At 40.4% G+C, this 13,744-nt stretch overlaps 1 protein-coding gene across 1 annotated transcript in view; it reads left to right on the top strand.

Annotated features, from left to right (window-relative positions):
* The first annotated feature begins 264 nt into the window (after nt 1–264).
* The window catches only part of LOC126474724 (T-cell leukemia homeobox protein 3-like), a 415,220-nt gene continuing 401,740 nt past the window's right edge, over nt 265–13,744 (top strand). The window contains exons 1-2 of the mRNA XM_050102204.1: nt 265–362; nt 657–778. Of these exons, the coding sequence (XP_049958161.1) occupies nt 265–362; nt 657–778 (220 nt within the window). The remainder of the gene's footprint in view (nt 363–656; nt 779–13,744) is intronic.

Below are 13,744 nucleotides of genomic sequence, written 5' to 3'. Positions count from 1 at the left end.
AAAAGAAAGTTCTGTACCACGGTACTTGTTATCACAGTCTCGTTTCATCAAAGGACAACGTTGAATTTGGACGGGTCAAGTGACAATCGTCTGGAATGTCACGTGCGCACATCATGGCAGAATATCCGCACGAAAACGTTTATGAAGAGTGATTTTGTAGTTGGTTAATTGTGACGGGGAGATACGTTCTCGTGTGTGTTGTGACGTTTGTAGTAGTGAGGATGTGCCACTGAGTTTCCTCTGCGTAAGAAGCGAGCAGACACTATGAGCACGTCGGACGTGGAGGAGGATCGCGAGATCAACGTAGACACGGACAGCCGGTGCAGCGGCGACGACGACAGCTACCGCAGCAGCGACGGCTCGTCACCGCCCCCGCCGCCCGCGCACGCGGTGCCGCTGCCGCCCCCGCCGCCCCCGGCGTCCTCGTCGCCGCCGCCGCAGCAGTCGGCGCCGTCGCTGCCGTTCAGCATCTCGCGCCTGCTGGGCACGGAGCCGGCGCTGCCGCTGGCGCTGCCGCCCCCGCAGTCGCCGCTGCCGCCTCCGCAGTCGCAGCCGCCCCCGCAGCCACAGTCGCTGTTTCCGCCGCTGATGCGCGTGCCGGCGGCGCTGGTGTACGCGGGCGCGGCGGGCGTCATCCGCGTGCCGGCGCACAGGCCGCCACCCCCGCCGCCCCCGCACGCGCACGCGCCGCCCTTTCCCTGGCTGGACGCCGCCGCCCTGCAGCGCAGCGCCGCCGCCGCCGCCTTCGCCTCCCACGTCGTCAAGGAGCGCCTCACAGGTAACGCCTTCTTCCCCGTGTTCCTAATATATATACCGCAGTGGAACAACGGCTCTAACAACGAGACATTATTTCAGTGTCGGAAGTATGCACACTGATATTTTTCTAAAACTTGTCAAACAGTCTTGACACAGGGTGTTTCAGAAAAGAACGACGTCATTTCAAAACTCCATATTTATTGATCAAAATATACTAAAAACATGGGATAAATAGCAAGATACTCACAAAAAATTAAAGTTTTAGCTATGCTATAACAAACGCTCTCTGTGTCCACCAGCTGCAACACGAACAGGGAAGATGAGCGCACTTTCCTTCACATATCCCCACATGAAAAAATCGCATGGGGTCATGTCTGGCAATCATGGTGGCCGAGAATGAAGTGCAGAGTCTTGGGGTCCCGTGTGCCCTTATTCAGGCAGAGCATCACTGAGAAACTGCCGTACGTTGTTATGTCAGTGCGATGGTGTTCCATCATGTTAGAAATCAAATCATAGGAGTCCTCCTGAAGTTGTGGAAAAAGCCAGTTCTGCAGCATTTGAAGACAGCTCAACACTGGACAGTGGGCATGGGAACCCGAGACACTGCCCTGCACTCTTTGCCTCCAACGTCGCCAGATGTGACCCCATGCGACTTTTTCTTGTGAGGATGTGTGAAGAAAAGTGTGTTCATCTCCCCATAACCTAGTGACATAGAGAAAGTGAAGAACAGAATAACAGCCGTCGTAAGTTCTGTAAATGTGGATACGTTGTGTAATTTATGACAAATTTAGCTATCGTCAAGACGCTGTTCGTTGCTGCTGCTGGTGGACACGTAAGGCATTTGTAATATCATAGCTAAAACTTAAAGATTTTATTAGTATTTTGCAATTTATTGCATGTCTGCAGTATGTTTTTATCGAGTATTGAAATCAGGACATTCGTTTTGAAACAGCCTGTAGAATTGGCTTTATTTTTGAAAATTATGAAGTACCAGCAAATTCCCCCAAATCCGTTGTATAAAACGTCATGTCTTCTGAAATACACGTCGTACAGTGACAGAACTCCCTTGCATAAAAGTCTGATCTCACGAACTATCGATGTTATTTCACAAGTACATTCAGTGGCAGGAGCGGACTATGCCAAATTTGTTGTGAATGGAATTAATACTTAAGAAATAACAAATTTTAAACATCGAGTCTGGTAAAGCAGTTTTACTGCATGAACAGTGACAATGTAGCAAGCAAAAAACTTCTCTCCTTTTGTTATTTTCTGCGGCGTGCCGGCGAGAAAAAATTTCACAAAGGTTCGAAATTATGTGTAAAGTTTGTTGGAAGACGCTAAGTGTTGTCATGCTGAAATACTGGATGAATATATTCTGGATAATTTGCGTGCCTTGAATTACGTTGCCTCAAGATATTGACAAGTTTATAACTGTAATAATTGACTTACTGTACTAAATCTGTATTGTAGGCATATAGTATCAGTATTATATTAAGTTGCTGAATTCAGTCAAGAACAGCGTCAGTGTAGGAAGCTACAGAATTTTTTCCTTCCATCATTTTGTGAGGGAAGTCAGCGAGAAAAAATTTCACAAAGGCTAGAAATTATGGATAAAGTTTGTTGGAAGACGCTAAGTGCTCTCATTCTCAAATACTGGATGAGTATATTCCGGATAATTTGTGCGCTTTGAGTAAAATTGCCTCAAGATATAAACTCTGTCCGAAAAGACCTCGGAAGACCCAAGGGTACCGACCGACCGCCGTGTCATCCTCAACCGATAGGCATTATTTAATGCGGATATGGAGGGGCATGTGGTCAGCATACCGCTCTCCCAGCCGTTGCCACTTTTCGTGACAGTAGCCGCTATGGTAGCTCCTCAATTGGCCTCACAAGGGCTGAGTGCACCCCGCTTGCTAACAGCGCTTGGCAGACCGGATGGTCACCCATTCAAGTGCTAACCAAGCCCGACAGCACTTAATTTCGGTGATCCGACCACTGCGGCAAGACTATTGGCTGCCTCAAGACGTATACCCAGTGTGTAGCTTTAATACTCGACTTATTGTTTAAAACCTGTAACATAAGATTTTAGCTCTTAATGAGTGGATCATAATATCATTTTAAAGTTTGAATTCGTCAGGAACTGTATGAAATATTGAAGATCAATTTTTTCTCATCATGGAAATCGGTAGACAGGCAAGCTGTAACGGGGACTTTGCCCAAAGTTAGCAGTTTAGTTTTGCAGGTAGGCCTATGATGATTAGTCATGAACACGCAAATTTCAGTTGAAACGACAAGCTACCGTAACCAGTCACAAATTATTTAAACTCCGCTATAAACCAACCACAGTTGTTTTTTTTAATTTCCGTTACACGTTTCGGTAGGTTAAACTCCATCATCAGGTCTTTTTCATTTGCTTTCTTTTTTTTCCAAAATATTGCTACCCAACTGGTTACCCAAAAATAGTACACAAATAGTGTTTTGTTTTGTTTTTGCATTCTGCTACCACACAGTGCCACAGGCTACCTATAAGTCACATGTCTCAGTCCATCTGATAGTGGAGGTTCCACCCTCCGAAACGCATAGTTGTATTTAAATAATTTTTTTTACAAAGCAGTTGAGGCTTTCGTGGTACTTATTGATGTTTTGCCTGTTGGCTTCTGCGTCACTATCTTCGCCCGAAGTTGGTTTAACATCTTTTCTGACGCATCGCCAAGACGAGCAGCTGGCATTGTCAAAGGTTCGCACTCAATTCATGTTCGTGGATGGATAATGATTCTTTGATGATGTCAGCCACTCCTGCTTGCGAAACGTCAGAAAAATTATTAAACAAACTTCGGCCAAAAATCCCGAACAGGCAATACTAGCTACACTCACTTGTAGACCCAAATGATATTCATAACAGGCGTAGTAAAGGCGAACCTAAAGTGTTCGCATTTAAAGCTACATAAATTTATCGAAACAAATTTTTACACACAATGTTCAAAATAAAGAATTGATAAGTTGTACAAAGTAACATATCGAATTACATAAATTTATCAAAGTACAAATTCTCACGTAAATACACAGTGGATAAGTTGAAGGATGTAACGTAGGAGTCTTTATAACTAAGGAATAACTCGGTAAGTAGTTACCCCGTTTACCACACAGACAATAATTATCTCGCTCCAGTTTACATGTACTTGAACTATACATTACGCTTTAGTATAATACACGATTGCACTGGTTGACTGTTCCGTCGGTCGTTGATAGAATATTTTATACATTTTGAATGACACACACACAACTGCAATGTTCTACAACATTGGTTTTTCATTCAAAATGTAATACACAATTCTATTAGTTTTGCGACTATAGCCACGTGAACTTTTAAATGATATTTTCGTATTAACAGTACTGTTTATTATAATTTCCACAGTTACAATTGCGGCTTTTCGGTCATTTTCAAGTGGGTAAGCTGTAGTAATTTATTTTTTTCCATCAGTGGTCTGATTGGTTTCATACGGTCCGGCACAAATTCCTCTCCTGTGCCAACCTCTTCATCTCAGAATTGCACTTGCAACCAATGTAGTCAATTATTTGTTGGATATATTCGAATCTCTGTCTTCCCATAAAGATTTTATCTTCTATACCTTCCTCCAATAATATGGAAGTTATTCTCTGATGAAATAACACAAGTCTTATCATCTTGTCCCTTCTTGTCGTCATTGTCCTCCATATTTACTTTCATTGCCAATTATGTGAAGAACTTCCTCCTTTCTTATCTTATCATTTCACCCAACTTTCAGTATCTGTTAGTACCAACAAATTTCAAACGGTTCGATTCTCTTATTTTTCAGTAGTGAACACTAAAGTTAGAAATTTCGCAGGCAAAAAGGTTACACGTTTAACATTGCTTCCATGAAATAATCTGTATTGATAATTAGTGCATGTAACGAATGCTGACATGAACCATAAACCTCAAATCCTTTTCGCTTATTTTACTAATCTTGATAACCGCAGGTGTTTTCAGCACGTGAGTATATTTTCCCGATTATTAATCCAGATTATTTTATGAAAATGCTGTAAAACTTATATATTTTTTGCCTGTAGAATGTCTGACTTAAATGTTTTTTATTGACTGCAGCTTAATTTAAATTAAAAATGACGTAAAAATCGAATATCTAACTGTGAAAAATCTAACACATACCAGTACAAAACTTTTATACAATGTTCGTTTTATACAATGCTTCGTTAAATTTACTATCACACGCTTATCTCAGTGTGATGACACTGGTAGTGATTGAGAGTGGATTTCCATCGATAATTATGTTTCGGCAGTTGTTTTTGTGAAACCCTTCTCGTTCTCAATGCGGCTTTTTTGAATAGACAGCAATGTAACTTTAGGAAAGGCCCTAATTTACATACTCGACGATAACATGTACACAATCTCTTGTCTGAGTCGGCAGTAGTAGCATAGCAAAGGCCAAGAAACATTTAGGTTCAAAAGCCAGTTCGACTTTTCTTTACGTAATGATATTTTTTTAAATTCACATTAGAAGAAGTAACTTATCAATTAATCGATTTGGAACTCCCATTAGGACAATTGTCCTCTCATTTATGACCAGATCATTGTTAATTTTCATTTTTATCTGAAGGCGAGCGGGTGAAGTTCTTAAGAAGCTTCATCAGTAATAGCCCTCGATCTGAACAGCGAGCCGTATTTTAAGCAAATACGCAGGAAAAAACTATGCTGAAATTACCAACAGAGCGGAAATGAATATCGTTCGACCGCAAACCTAATTTATAAATCGATGAGAACTGATAATAATAATAGCTTATCTAAACTGACGGTGACGTAATCAGTTTTAGGACTCATTTTATTTACACATGTCCCGTCAATAACCTACACACTAACTTGTTTGTTGTTACCTTAGAAACTACAGAGAACACACCGTGCAGAAATCCAGCTTCTATAATAAGGAGCTTTTGTTTTAACCAAAATCTCAATAGATGAGCTACTTTTTCTTTATTTGTCTTCGTCTTATACTGTTAACTACTACTTTGTTTTTCTCGGAATTTAATATTCTGAAGTATTTTTCTGAAATCGTGTCTAGTATTCCATTGGTTTGTTTGACGTTTGTGCAATATTTGCCTACTTTCCTGTATTCATTTGCACCTCTCTATTTTTTTAATTATTAATACGTTCAGTCACATTCCTCAGTGACCTTATCTCAACCTGGTACACGTAACACACCTTCGTTTATTTCCCGATAACTGTTTCTTATCTTGTATTCATAATTAGTAATTTTGATATTTTTTATAGATAATAGCTCTGCGACTCCCCATCCAGCTCTCTCATGACAACAGCAAATTGTTAAACCCTACTGATTTTATATAAGAATACTTTGTACCAGTGTATAATTTGAATATACTGATTTCATGTCTTATACTATACCACACAGAACAAAAGTCTGGTTGAAACCTGTAAAACCGATGAATAACGATAAGACGAAGATAATTATGTACCTTCAAAAGCATGCCTTCAAACGATGTATATCCTTCAAAAGCATTAACGAATGAAAGAACTCCGTGCTCAAATGAATTCAATTTATAATGAAGAAGTTTAACAATACTCTCTGTGAGATACTGTTGACATTTTTATTTGTGCTTCTTCCAAGGACCTATATGCAAATGGATTTTGTAAACTTATTAGAAGGATATACATCTGGAGAAGGTTACACAATCTAAGGTGTGGATTCAGTGGACGCCTTTTATATTTGACCATAGGTTACGCATAGCTTTTCCACATACAAAATCGTTATATGATGTTGTGCTCTACTTCGGTACTATTATAGTGTGATATTTGTATAAACTGACACATGAAGTCTCTGCCAGAACTACTAATATATTACGCCTGTTATTGCTACAATACCAAAACAAGATAACTCTACCGATATTCCAATTACTCAAATTATTAAGCGGGTCCTGTTGATTATAATAGTTCAATAAGCTACACATTTTACGCGAGCGTGGTATCTTGTTTTCATAACACACGTGGTCAGCCAGTATTTTTGAGAAAACTTCCGAAAAAGTAGGAGAAACTACAAAATTCATAATCTTGTAAAATCAGAGAAATACAGGTATTAGGTGTCATGTACAGTTTCTTGGTCCTTTTACCCATTACAGTTCTGAGAAAATTACCGTGCAGTCGGCGGGTTTTGTGATTTGTCATGTAACGTCTATGTGAAGCACACAACTGCACCAACCTTTTTTAAACTAATACTAACTGCAGTACCAGGAAAGTGATATGAACTGGTCAGCTGAATGGACTAAAAATACCTGTACTTATAAAATAATTAACTTTGCATGTCTTATTTTCGGCTATTGGCTGATTATAAATTTCGGAGACAAATGAAGTTGCTGGACGACGGTCTGCTATTCGCTAACTCCTTCTCTCTCCTCTCAAATGTCCCAGAGATTAGTATCTTCAGCGCTCATTCGATGAAGAAATTATAATGTACTGGGCGACGGTGTTTCGCTTTTGTTTAGCTGCTCTAATATTCCAGGAAGCGGTTCGTGTTCTGTGCTGTTCGTAAACTTTATTCATCTTATTTGTTTCGTCTCGATGTAACGTTACGGAAATTAATGCTCTTTCTAATGCGTTCTTGTAACAAATTGTGAACATAAGCGCATCCTCACACTAATACACCCATTACCTTTACAAGGATTACTCCTTCATGGGCAATGTACATCTACTACCACCTTCCCACCAGCGTCTGTTGTGAGAAGCTCACCTTTTTAGTTGGAGAATAACTTATTTGCTTCGCTGATTTTAGATAAAAGCATACTTCATCCTCTATTAATGTATATTTCGTGTTCACGTGCCTTTTCGGTCAACTGCGCATTGTTTTAGCTGCAGCTTTTTTAAGACTCTCATTCGTCACATTGTTTAGCTGTTGTGTCCGATAGAAGCTTTCCTTCAAAAACGTTTCCCTTTACATCTTTACTAGTGGTGAAGAGACGTTATACCAATTATTTTCATGGAAAGTTCAATTCTTTGTAACCTTAGTTTTAGATTGTTGCCTACATGCAGTGCAACATTAGTTTTCTTTCGCCTACTAGTCGCAAGTATTGGAAAATAATATTTAAGAGTGAAACTGTTCTTGTGTCTGTACTGTAGATCGGATGTTTCTGTAAAACATTGTTATCGGAAGATTATCTCCTCTTAACAGATAAAATAGAAGCGCTGAGATTTGTATCATATGATTTCATCCGTTTGGCTTCTGCAATCGTGTACACAGTTTTGGCATTGCTAAATTTTTACTACACACAAACAAATATAGCGGATGTTGGTAGCTATATAAATAACTCACTACTACTTAGTTGCTGATTTAGAACAATATACTTCACAAACCAATATTGCAGTGCTTGTGTTATTCAGAAATACGATGCAATGTTCCTTCGGATATGCGCGTACTTCCGAAGGAACCGGCAACGCGGCGGCTACTGAAGTTATTTATTAAATGTATTCGCAGTTGCGAATATGGAAAACCATTAGCTGTATAAATGGAAATACGGCAATGAAAATTTGTCCCGATAAGGAACTCAATCCTGGATTTCCGTCTTATCGCGAACCATACCATACCATTAGGCTATCCGAGCACGACTTCACGGCCATACCCAATCTTCTATAAGTCGTCGACCATGTGTCTACAACTGCACTCGTACATTAATATGTGTAGTCCTGTACAGGGAAGACATTTTTAATTGAAAGTCGCTTGCCCGGTGTGGCGGGTAAATACGGTATTGCAGTGCCTGTGTTACTCAGAAATAAGATGCAAAGTTCCTTCGGACATGCATACACGCATGCATAATGGATGTACGAGCACAGATTGTAGACACGTGGTTGACAATATATGGAAGTTTAGGTCTGGCCGTAAGTCGTGTTAAGGTACGGCTCGCGATAAGGGGCAAATCCGGGTTCGAGACCCGATCCGGGACAAATTTTCATTGGCCTCATTACATTGTGCAGCTGATGGTTGTTCATATTCGCAACTGCGAATACATTTAATGTACTTGCCAATTCCCAACCCCAACCTTATGCACAAGCAGGGGCAGTGGCAAGGGAGGGGGGGGGGGGGGGGGCTATGCGGGCTATAGCCCCTCCTAATGGTCTATACAGTATAAAATGACTTCAGAAATCAGCGAATATATTACTCCAACAGATTCAATCTTTTTTTATATATAATTTTGTAGCTATATAGCTTGCAATGTATTTTAAACACATTTCAATAAAAGAATAACAGCTGCAAATAGCTTACTGTCTAAACCAACAAATATTATTTAACTTAAAATGGGCGTCTTATTATTTTTAATACACAATGTTTTACCCTGAACTCCAAAACAGTTACCAAAAACTACTTTAAGCAAATCCAAATGTTACCAGTTTGTCGGTGGAGGACCCCAACTATCCTTTTGTTAAGCGATATTCCACTCCCCCAAAAAACACTCCCCCCCCCCCCCCATTAGCCCCCCCCTTCTCCCTCTTGACCGACTTCTAGAATCGCCCCTGTGCACGAGCCATTTGGGTAAATTCCCGGGTGCTATCATAAATTTGACTATCCAATACCATTGGGAACTCGTGAAAAAGCAAAATATAAGAGGAGATCACACATGCTGGTGCTTATGTACCCGCGTGGGACTCAAACTAGGTTGCACAGGCCTATACGCTCCTCTTACAAGATAACTGTGATGCAAACGTAATTTAATGAAATGTATCTGTTACGGTTCTTGTTACCAAAAGGCAGGTCGTTCTGATCAAGTGGTTTAATTGCTGACAACCACATACCATTACACCGGAGTGACTCCTAGGCATGCGTCGATGCAGGGCAGTGAATTCGCAAGACAAGACAATTGTACCGGTGCTCACACGTTCAGCAGTCCCGTCGCTACAGACCCTGATACGTCAAATATGCTTAACAGCGTGAGTGAACATGCCTCAGCTGGAGGCAGTTTCGTTTTGTCCGCATATTAACAGCATTTTTTTTAACTTTTGTTTGCGTTTATCTTACGTACCTCGCAACTTGTAAAGTGTGTCGGCGTCCGGAATACATTTCAAATATGTTCTTACGTAGTGCTGTAGATATTGTTTGCAAATAAGACTCTGTACAATGTGAGAATGTAAACACCTGTTTTGTGATTGCCAGCACCCGTATATACACCACTGGCTACGACGATTAAAAAACTACTGTGAAATACGATCTCGTTTGTTTTATTTCAGGAATATTGTCTGGAAATATTACTCAGTTATATGCTGCGTTTTTCATATCCGTAGTATAATGCTTTGAAACTGGGTGTAACAATCTAATTACAGAAATAGGCTAACACACTTCCACAGAGATTGATATTTATGTTTACATTAAACGTAAAGGATTACTGCGCGAGCGTAACTTCTTTTTAAAATTATTCATGCTGTTCACAAAATCTTCTGTTCACTGTCAAAGTAGCCGAACATTTTGTTGTGTGCTTAAGATTACGCCGAAAAAAGTGTGGTTTAATCTAAGCGTTAAATGTGTGAATGCGACAGTTGTTTTCAGACCAAATTTGGTTGCTGAAAGAAACTTCGTAATGGCAAAATTGTTCTGTGATCATGTTCGTAGCAAGCCTATTTTTTAGACTGCTGTATGTAGCGTGTTTCACAGCGTATTCTTAGACATTTTTTTTTCCTTCAGAGCAGCGAGGTTTATATGGATTGTGGTGTATGTCATCTTTCTCTAAACTTTCAGTATTTCTTAACAGACGTCACACTTCGTGCTGTTCGCTGACATCGTTAATATTGGATTTAACATGCCTATTTTTCTTCTCCTTGCCAGGAACTGATACCTCCGGATGCATGCAATTTTACAACAACTGCCTATCCGTTCCTTAGTTTTTTGTTCAACATAAATTTATTTTTAGTATCGAAGACCAGTGCGAGCTGTTGGAATTTTTGTCAAATACTTTCAGGACATCTGTACTTGCATGTATTAACCCACGTGCTACTTGTTTCTCGAATAATATCAGAATATGAATACTAGTTAAAGAACAAGTTACAACTTATCGCTATAAACGCCAGCTTTTGCGAATTTTTGAGTAGTAAAACTATGATGAGCTAATATGACACATGACATATCTCCATGCAGCAGTTATTGTGATGGATATGAGGGAAAGATGAAATGTGCCTCTCAGATGATGCAGAAAGACGAGCTCTACGTTCACTAACGCCATAATTGCAGAACACAATTAATCTAAAACTGGCGCTTCACATATGGTCCAGGAGCGTTTGTGAAATAGAATAGCAAGAGTTTCTTATTAGCTGTAGTGACATTGCGCACCACGTGATGAAAAAGGATTCTTGAATCGATGCGCTTCCGTCTCGCATTCGAACATCAGTACTGACGAAATGGTAGGTAAAATAAAAGCAATCGTACAACAATCAATGTGTAACGTGTTCCATAAAATTCTGTCATTACCTCTGTCACACTGCTTTTGACATGCTGAATTAGGAGCAGTTATTCACAGATTATTACGTTACTCGACAGACATCACCAGCAACTAGCGCGGGGGGAATACTCGTTGTATGCACTAACGACCTACCGTATAAATTGCACAGTATGGTGATGGACCATAATTATATTTTGTGTGTAAAGAGCATTCTGGAGCGTGTCATAAAGTCATTATTCATTTTTGTTGTCGCACTAAATTTCCAGTTAGAGCAACAACATTCCGTCTGAGTAGGTATCGTTTGCAGTATCCCCTACCTCGAACGGTCATTACCTCTGTCTTTGGTAAAAGCGTCTATTTTGCTTGTGAAATACGCTTTAATTGCGAAATAGTTCTGATAATTAGACTTGTTGCGTGACTAAGAAACTACTTCTCGTAGCACGTTTGTAAGCTACTACTTCACTTCTTTCAACTGACTCCTTCAGTAAAAACAAGCTTCAGCTTTCTCTAGTAAACTGAGTAGAGGCGGACGATCACACTACAATAGACGGAAGATAAAAGCTCATGAATCACGGCATGCAGAAATGTTTTGAGCAGCGGCAGGAACGAATGCTGATATATGTAGACTTAAGTAGGTGATCTCCACTAAATGAACACATTTACAAGCACTCCGAATTGAATATCAACTTAGTTTGCAGTTTTACAGACATATTATTAGCTTTATCAGTTTACCAAACTTTTTTCTCTATATCTTATAAGATTTTGGATCTTCGACGTACTCGTATTGACCAAATATCCAACTGATCCTAATTCGTGGGGAAGAGTGTTCCAACTTCTCTCGAAGCCTGTATCACTTGACAGTCATTCCTCGGGCAATGCAATATATATTTATAATTTTACTACTCTAAGCAATGTTTTTCTTACAGCAACTACACACGTTCTTCCACTGCTCTGTACATCAGAGGTGATCCTAAACAGCTTTTTTACATTGTTCTTATTGCTTTTGTCTCTCAGTCAGAATGTTATCTCCTTTACCTCGACGATACAAAAAGAACGGAGATTATGGCATAACGTCCCATCGACTGGGAAGTTATTAGAAAAACACCACAGGCGCGGATTTGTGAAGAACGGGGAAGTGAAAGGATCGTGCCCTTTCAAAGGAACTATCCCAGCACTGACCTTAAGCGATTTAAGAAAACTATAGGAAATATGGATGGCCAACCCGGGATTTGAACCGCCTTCCTCCCGAATACGACTCCACCTCAGGGAGTCTGTATTACGTATTGTCACTGATGATAACTATTATGGAATCGTCGAATGCTACTTCTGAAAGCTGAACAGAACGGCGAGAAATGGTGCACCGGGGACTTTGTTTTATCTGCAAGACAACAACCTTACGCACACAATGCATCACACAGGAACTGTTTTGCTGCACAGAATCGATGGTTTGGACGCGTCTACTGAGCAGCCCAGCGACTGCCTCTTGTTTATGCAGCTGGAGGAATAAGTAGTGGACGTGCGACAGCACTGTGCCACCGTTGCAGCGTCGCAAATTGCAATGGAGCAACGAACAGAACTTTCTAAATCAAGTGTTAAGGACATTCCCCGAAATGTTCTGAAGAAGAGAAAACAGAGTGCAAAGTTTGTCCCGTACACTTTGACTTCCGAATAATTGAAATGAGAAACGCAGGCCGTTCTTTTCTGAAAAAAAAAAAAACACCACTCGTAACGAGGTCCGGTATTATCAGAATGCATCTACCACAAAACGACAAAGTGCAGAGTGGGCCTCTGTTCGCCAAGACCGAAGAAGTTGCGAATGTGACGCGCGTGATGAGAAGAACTTTCCTGGCAGTTCCACAAGGTTGTATGACTGTTCTGGGCGTAGTACTCAAGTGGAGAGTGAATTTGTAGAACACCCGAAACATTAGAAACCACCATCTTAACTTTTCTCAATTTTTTATTAATGCGGTCTCGAAACAGTTTGGACTGAAGGTTCGCCGCATAAGCATATACCATACTCACTGTGGTAAAGACGGCGCCAAATATACAGTCTTCGACTGAAAAAGTTACGTGAATTCACGAATGCTCCACTGAGAGATATTCTAAAACTGCACTATCCCTTTAGACTTCTACAGTGGCGTCATTCAAAATGTTCAAATGTGTGTGAAATCTTATGGGACTTAACTGCTAAGGTCATCAGTCCCTAAGCTTACACACTACTTAACCTAAATTATCCTAAGGACAAACACACACTCCCATGCCCGAGGGAGGACTCGAACCTCCGCCGGGATCAGCCGTACAGTCAAAGACTGCAGCGCCTTAGACCGCTCGACTAATCCCGGGCGGCGTGGCGTCATTATGACAGGGAACTACTAGTTTTACGGTCTCTCATATTCGGAGGGCGATAAAGAAAGTAACGGGATTTTTTTAATTTCGTGGGCTTTGTACATCAGATTTTCAAAATTCTTTTTATCTTGTTGGTAAACATGATACTGATGTATGTTTACATTTTCAGCTGTTTTAAATA

This window comes from Schistocerca serialis, chromosome 4, assembly GCF_023864345.2.
Source record: "Schistocerca serialis cubense isolate TAMUIC-IGC-003099 chromosome 4, iqSchSeri2.2, whole genome shotgun sequence".
Classification (NCBI taxonomy): Eukaryota; Metazoa; Arthropoda; class Insecta; order Orthoptera; family Acrididae; genus Schistocerca; species Schistocerca serialis.
This window is presented reverse-complemented; position numbering and strand designations above follow the sequence as displayed.